Source organism: Rhizopus microsporus, assembly GCF_002708625.1.
Source record: "Rhizopus microsporus ATCC 52813 unplaced genomic scaffold scaffold_1, whole genome shotgun sequence".
Classification (NCBI taxonomy): domain Eukaryota; kingdom Fungi; phylum Mucoromycota; class Mucoromycetes; order Mucorales; family Rhizopodaceae; genus Rhizopus; species Rhizopus microsporus.
The window spans coordinates 1720087-1727517 of record NW_019671916.1 but is presented as its reverse complement, the minus strand read 5'-3'; the positions used below and the strand labels follow the sequence as shown (position 1 = coordinate 1727517).

At 37.3% G+C, this 7431-nt stretch overlaps 3 protein-coding genes across 3 annotated transcripts; 2 read left to right on the top strand and 1 right to left on the bottom strand.

Moving 5' to 3' along the window:
- The first annotated feature begins 4243 nt into the window (after positions 1-4243).
- RHIMIDRAFT_9687 (uncharacterized protein) lies at positions 4244-5598 on the top strand. Its single transcript, XM_023615943.1, has 5 exons — positions 4244-4786; positions 4894-5027; positions 5089-5198; positions 5254-5321; positions 5376-5598. Exons 1-5 carry the CDS (start codon positions 4535-4537, stop codon positions 5523-5525), a joined length of 714 nt encoding a protein of 237 aa, XP_023471310.1. The 5' UTR covers positions 4244-4534; the 3' UTR covers positions 5526-5598.
- A 72-nt stretch (positions 5599-5670) lies between these two features.
- RHIMIDRAFT_233027 (uncharacterized protein) lies at positions 5671-6599 on the bottom strand (the record flags this gene model as incomplete). Its single annotated transcript, XM_023607867.1, has 3 exons — positions 5671-6212; positions 6264-6445; positions 6580-6599. The coding sequence occupies 3 exons, from the start codon at positions 6597-6599 to the stop codon at positions 5671-5673; spliced, it is 744 nt and encodes a 247-aa protein (XP_023471309.1).
- A 349-nt stretch (positions 6600-6948) lies between these two features.
- On the top strand, positions 6949-7431 carry RHIMIDRAFT_9653 (uncharacterized protein). The gene is made up of 2 exons (XM_023615939.1): positions 6949-6975; positions 7057-7431. Exon 2 carries the CDS (start codon positions 7154-7156, stop codon positions 7385-7387), a length of 234 nt encoding a protein of 77 aa, XP_023471308.1. The 5' UTR covers positions 6949-6975; positions 7057-7153; the 3' UTR covers positions 7388-7431.

Genomic DNA, 7431 nt, shown 5'->3' with positions numbered 1-7431 from the left:
CCAGATCAAACGTTTCTTGAGCTGATCCAATAGTCAATTGGCTTGCTGCAGTAAGCAAAGCAAGTGTGATGGTAGATAGCTTCATTAAACAGACGAATGAATACAGTAAAGAGAAGTTAAACTTGTCCCCTTTTTATATTCCTTTTATATTTAAAGCTATGTTGATCTTCCTGCACAATTCATATAGAAATAAATATATCTGCATGAAAGAAGTACTATCGAGTGTAACAAGCAATAGGTTGGTTATCTGAGTAATATGTACAAATAGTAATGACAAAGTAGCTCATGCAAAAGGTACTCTTTTATGCTTGATAAATGAAGGAAACAACATGAATTGCATGACGCGTAACAGAAACAAGCTCTTGATTTAGTTCATCTGATGTTTATTAGAACTCTTATCTCAGCCATCGTTGTGTACTAGAAAGGAAAGTAAATATTTACTTTCAGTTATATTTTTAAATCTTGATAGACACAAAGAGACTATAACAAAGATGCAAGTTAACGACAGCCATAGTGAGTATCATAACGAGGGCAGGACCGTATGGGTCCTTATTTTCAGATAATGCAAGAATATGGATGACTAATTCTATGGAAAGGCTTAAAGGTATTCAGTCAACAAAGAAACAAAAAAGCATGATCAAGCATATTGATACTACAGCAAGAGGAATGAGAATAAAATACTGTGGCTTTCTTGTTAGTTTGCCGAAATGAGCACAAATGATGTGGTACATTTCTCTCTGAGCCACGCTTTTTTATTTATAGTTTAAATAAAATAAAGTTTTTTACGTTTGACATATCATTTCAAAGCGCATTCATCGTAGTTCTTCCGCTTTCCAGTTTTAAGTCACCCGACGAAGGTGGTTTTCCTAAAACTACGGCTAGATCGCAAAGCCAAATTACGCACATTGCTTATGTAAAGGCTCTTTAGCGTCCTATAGTCATCAGGACTTGTCTTATTCACTCTAGATCTAATAGATCCAACAATGATGACAGCTCATCTACCTTTCAAAGATACATCTAAACAACCGATTAACAAGCCAGTGGTTGTCGAAACCACTTATTGGGCGTACCTTAGTCACCCAGTTCTATCTTTTTTGATATTACTGTCCGAAGAGAGTCTGATAATGAGATTTACAAACTTGCATTCTATCAGCTTGAATAATTTGTTAGCTTCAAAATGCTCAGGTCTGGAAATAATTGCTATTTAGAAATTAGTTTTGACTGTGGTGCCTTTCGAAACGAAGCACTGAAATTAAGCTTTCGATTCGATAACGGTCAATATATCATTTGACCTGCTCATGTCTGCAAGCCAGGCACAATCATTAAGCGTGTCACTCTGCAGACGTTGCCTTGGTTGATACCTGACCTGTTATTAGAAAATTTACGTTTAACACTTAGTAATTATGGAAAAATCTGAGATAGAGGCGTCCACACTCATACTGTTACCTGTTCATATATCGGAACTGCATATACGGTTCTAGGTCGCGCTCCTGAACTTTCTCAGCTTTGAACTGACCCATGTTTTGCCCTGGGTTAAGAATGATAAGACTACGGGGCTTCCATGCTTTATTCATGCGTACTGGAAGGGTATGCCCACGTATTGTAAATATTACCATGTGCTAAGTCATAGTGCTGCAGATTGTAAGGATATAGGGCAGTTCGATTGATAGAATAGTATTACCCACAATAGAATGATGCACTTTAGATTCATTTGGCGTTCTGATGAATAGTATAGCACCAGTAAAGCTCTTGAGGTATTGATTGTAGTTGTTGTTGTTAGTAGTCGGTAATGGTAGAATAAAAGCAAAGAAGTAATAAACCTTTGCTTTATCCTTTTCATTAGAAGTTGGAGGAAGAACTCATAGCAAAAAGAAATTAGGTTGTACTAAAAGAGGCCGGAGTACTAATTAAGGTACATGTAATTAAGTCAAATGTAATCTCACACGTAAAGATTCGTATTAGACATGGTCAAATACGACAGTTCCCATATCTATCAAACTTGAAGTGGGCACTTTATGATTGTAAAGTATTTATGTCTGAGCCTATCCCCCACACCATAATAAAATGTTCACTTTTTGTTGTAGTTTATCAATGGTGAAGGAGCCGTTGTTGCGAAGTTGTTTTCCATGCATTTTCCAGGTAAGCCGCGGACTTTATTTGTGTTTTTCTGTACCTGCACTTGCATATCTTTGCTGGATAGCGCCCAGGCGGCTAAAGTCCAATGTTTGATTATTTGTATCACAGTTGGCGGCAGAGAAATCATTTGTAAGATCATAGGATATGCATACTATGCTGTCGACACCTGTGTTTCCAGCTTTTCCTTTTGATCTTTTGTTCCTTAAGGTATTGAATATTCCTCAGAGTTAGTTTACAAAATGAATGTAAGCATAACCTTCTTTTTAGATAAAACTGAGCAAAACATCTTCACTTGGAGTTGCAGATGCATTCACCTTCCCTTTTCCCCCTAATTTTCTCTGTTGCCTTGAACAATCGTTCTAAAAGTTTCTATCCATATAAAGGAGCTCTCTTACAGTTGATCTGCTGTACTTTGGTGTATGACGGTGTTGAACAGTCAGGCTGCACTTGTTCTTGATTTCCTATATCTGGAAATCTAGCGCCTGAAGACTGTATAAAGCATCTCTGCCCCTTCACTTCCATCACTTATTTGAGGGAAGCTCTGTTGCCTTAGAGTATCTAGACGGTGTTTTTTGACATTAATCTCTTGTTCATCCTGTTTATTTGTCTGAATTTTTGAAACATAGTCTCTGAGAAGCAACTCATTGTTCCATTACCTCATGGGCTGTTCAATCTTATATACATATTAATCAATACTAAGCTTATGAGGCAACTTGAGATTGGTTTAAGACATAAAGAAACCGAAAGAAAAGACAAGGACAAGCATTTGTGAGGATTCATTTACTCCTGAACATTCCAATAAAGAGAAAGTACAAAGAAAAAGAGAAGCTTATTTATACGTTTAGCGTATTGCAAGTTATACACTCTTTCCGGAAAGTAAATTTTTTTTTTTTTTTTTGTAAAATGGTATACTTTATTCAAGTACCGCCAGTTAGCTTGTACTTATTAAAGAAAATAATAAAGAACATAGAAGTACGGAACAAAATAAAGGTTGCGTTAACCTGAGCGAGATGATTTTAGACGCTCTCTATAGATATTTTCATCATGTATTCGCTTGATTGCTTGTGTTGCTCGTGCAGCAGCTTCATCGGGCCAGAAGGTACGACCATCAAATCTGGAAAGTAAATTCGCCTGTGATCGAAAATAATGCCACATGATCCTTGCTCTGACTCGCTTGTCCCGTCCTCTTTGCTCTCTGGCGTGTATCTGGAACGTTCCCCAATAGTCTCTTCTGACGCCCTGGGTTCTCTCTGTCCTCCGTTCCTTTTTTTTGTTTAAACTTCTCCTGGATAGTTATCGCTACCCTCCCCAGAATGCACCTTGGTGGTAAGTAAAACTAATATTAGGATATGTGCTCTAATACTAACATACTCTTTCTCTCTTTTTCTACATATACTCATTATCTCTCTCTCTTTTGATATAATGTCGCTTTATTCAAACGTGTTTTTCTTTGTCGTCTTTTTACGAAAATATTTTTTTTTATTTTACAACAATATTTTATAAAACTAACGTCAATAATTAATAAAAATACAGTATAATTTGGCTCATTTTGCTGTATCGTTGACCATTACTACAGTGCATTACGTGTCATAGGCAACCAATGTGATTAGTAAGCTCGTCTGATTGGGTACTTATGGCCCATTGACTGAGCTATGGCTTATGAATTACTTTATGTTCTTGATTGACCACGCAAAGACTCAACTCTTCCGTTCCTCACAACAACAGGCACCTTCAAGCTTATCAGCACTTTCTTTTCAAGAACACTTATTAACTACATATCCCACTCCTTTACCCCTGTCTCACTATATGGTGTAGATAGTCCCTTTCCTCACACATTCAACAAAAGAAGCACACGCGGTTACAAAATCCTAATGACCATGTCGTATCTACCCTATAAATACTTAATCTTGTCGTATGAGATTACTATAAATCTATACTCTAAGGATGAATAATGCAAAGAGGCTAACAACAAAACACGTTATTAGCTAATAATGTGACATACTCAATTCTTATGGGTCATAATTAAATCGGTTACTTATGTCGTATATAGGGCTTCGTGATATCTTCGTCATGGTAAATGGCTTGTCAGAAGATGTCAACAGCAAGAAAACGGTGAAGGAAAGAACAGTAAAGTTTTCGAACAATGAGTACAAGTAAGTATGTATTTGCTTTTGCAATAGTATTTTGATATCTCTTTAGGGTGCGCTCAGGTTTTGAATGGTCAAAGCAAGTAGAACTAAAGAATAGAGCGGCTGCTGGGATGCAGGTAGCATACAATGAAATACCGAGTTTAGACAGTAGGAACAGCAGTTCAGTCCTAGATTATTTGCAAGTACTATCCAAATATCGCAAAAAGGAAGTAGCTGTATGATCATTATTACCATGCTTAACTCTTGCAATGTATAGAATATTTTGCTTTATGAAGGGATACAATCATCGTGAAACAAAAGGATATTTGTATAGTAATCGACAAATTACAGACGATTACATGTGCCAGCTTATGCTGGTGAAAACATCTCCTGGAGCCCTTTGCACGCTGGCACATAGGACAAGCACAAAAACAAGACAGAAAGCAAGGAGATCCTTTAAAAAGAGCAATCAAACAAACCAGGTTGATGATGGCAGGAGAACAGTGATTGCGTATGACAATGTAAGCTTATCAGAAACGAAGAAGGGGCATACACCTATACTAGAAAAGGTATATTAATATGAAACTTTTAGCTAATCATACGTACTAATGGTCTTGATCATACACAGAGGACACAAAGGGCACTGGCAAAAAAAGCAATTGTTATCTCTGTCGATGAAGTTCGAACAAGTATTACTTGTTGCAAGTGTCATAGGAAGTTGGACCAAAAGCATGAAACACAGACACTAGTGTACAATCACAGGTATGTAATTGATATGATTAAATTGCAATTGCTGGTATGAAGTCTCTTTATGTTCCAAAAGAAAAAAACAATTACGTCTAGGAGGAAAAAAGAATGCTGCACAACAATGCTTAGACGATGACCATCATGTCATCTGTCAAACATTACAGTGTTCAGAAAGAAGGCCAAGCAGTAAGTCGTATAATATATGGAGTTAAGTTTGGTTAGTGCTAAGCTAGGCCTATAGGTTTCCTACCTGCCATTTACCAGTTGAAACAATGCAGACTGTGTTCAGTTGGTAATGGTCAAGATACTGTAAGCACTTGTCCATAAAACAAGCGAAAATGGCCTTAACGAGAATAACAACAGGTCTGGCAAAGGGATGTTAATGCAGCCATAAACATTTGTTTAATCCTGATATCATATATTGAATCAGGTTACAAAATCTTATCAAGGCATCTCTCGTTGACGCGAGGAGGAACTTTTGACAGTGAGGGCGCCACCGCACAGCCACTTTGATTGGTCCTGAGATCCTTATGTTATCATTTCGGTGGTGATTTAAATGTGTCCCTATTATGCCTTGCACTTTACTGTCTAAATAGATTCCTGTCAGTTCGTTTAGTAATGCAGAAGCAAAAAAAAAAAAATCCTTTCTAGGTTATTTTTATTTGTTGTATTGTCTCTTCAAATGAAACTGTGGTTTTGCTCCTCCTCTTGAAAAGGACTTATTCATAGATCGTGGCTTATTAAGCGTTTTTTCTTTTCTCCTTGGACTTATATAATTGATGATCGACACTCGTGTCAACTGACCTGGCCAGCCTGGCCATCCTCCTAGTGTATCTGGATTTCTCATGTTGGGCTGTGCTTTGATTTCTCCTGCCTTGACCCTCTTTTCAAAATCACGATGCTTTTTGCTTTTTCTCTTTCGTTTTGATTTTTCAGTGATTGACTTGTTTACATTATTGATATCTATCACTCGATGAGGAAATTGCATAGCTGGATAAGGCACAGTAGATTGTCGTAGAATATCCTTATAGTCAATCGCAGCTTCTTTTACTCTAGCCATAAATTCTGGATCATATTCATCAAATTCTAATTGCTGCATATCTGCTACTGCTTGTGCTTGATCATCATCTTTTGTGTCTTCTGCAATAGCTACCTTTGCCAAAGGTTGGTGTGCGAATAACCGAAATGAAAATTCTTCTTCTTTAAAAGGCAGTCAGTACTTGACGAGTATTTTTATGCGTGTATTTATACCTGCTACTATATCTTGTTCTAGCTGCTCGTTACCTACTTGTTCTTCTTCTTCTTTTCCTAGTAATTGACGCATGAGAGCATCCATTTTCTGAGCTTCTTCTTGTACTTCTTGATCAATCTCATCATCACTATCGACATCTGGCCTAAGACTTACTAGCTTCTTATCTTGCGCTTTTGATTTTCTTTATAAACAAAGGGTTAAGCTTCCTATTTCTTTTAATCTTTTGGACATTACGATTTACTTGTGCATGGTATTGTAAATGAAAAAAAAAAGGTATTCTGTGACGGGTTTCAGGGATCTTTCGGGGTTATCTACCTGCGGGGTTCTACGGACATTGTTCATCCTTTGTTGTGCAGCTTGCCAACCTGTATGGACGATTTGTGTGAATTATAATTTAACTAATTTTAGACACACACCACATTAATCGGGCGCAGCCTTGAGTGACTTTTGTGCAGAAGTTCATTATCAAGGGCATGCTTCCGTTATTATACGAATGACTCATATTGTTTCTTAAACTATCGGCACGACAGGATTTCTCCAACATAAAGTGACTGATCATTGCTCATAACTGTTGGATGCTGTTATTGCTACAGTCTTTTTCAGAAAGTAAAGTTGCATTTTTGCAATTTTTATAATACAATTTAGACGAAAAAGCGATAAGTCAGCCCGGCATCTCTTTCTGGAAGAAGTGTATTATTCAATATCACTCAGGTACTTAATGTTTGTTGTACTGCAGCCATCCCTAATTTTGTCATTCACGGAAAAATACTCTCCGTCTTCCGTCCCCGGCAGTGTTCCGCCAAGAAGATAAACACAGCCATAAATATAAAAAGACAGATGGAAAAAAAAGGAGTGAAACCTCTTTCTATTGTATTCATACGTCTGTTTAATGAAGCTATCTACCATCACACTTGCTTTGCTTACTGCAGCAAGCCAATTGACTATTGGATCAGCTCAAGAAACGTTTGATCTGGCAGCTAACTTCCGTGAACCAAAGAATGTTCTATTTGCTTGTAGCATGGGTGGATCGTCTCATGTCGTTTGGGTATTAGAGATCCTCGAAGAACTAGCTGCTAGAGGTCATCACACTATCTTTTACACAAGAGTAAGTACACAAAGATGATAACAACTTCACATACTGATGGCTTTTATAGGAAGATCAAGCAA

Bases quoted from the DNA above. Each gene is read 5' to 3' on its own strand.
- RHIMIDRAFT_9687 (XM_023615943.1), top strand. From the start codon at position 4,535: ATGTATAGAATATTTTGCTTTATGAAGGGATACAATCATCGTGAAACA. The intron at 4,787-4,893 runs GTAAGCTTATCA...GATCATACACAG, and splicing joins CAGTGATTGCGTATGACAAT to AGGACACAAAGGGCACTGGC. The intron at 5,322-5,375 runs GTAAGCACTTGT...GAATAACAACAG, and splicing joins TTGGTAATGGTCAAGATACT to GTCTGGCAAAGGGATGTTAA.
- RHIMIDRAFT_9653 (XM_023615939.1), top strand. From the start codon at position 7,154: ATGAAGCTATCTACCATCACACTTGCTTTGCTTACTGCAGCAAGCCAA.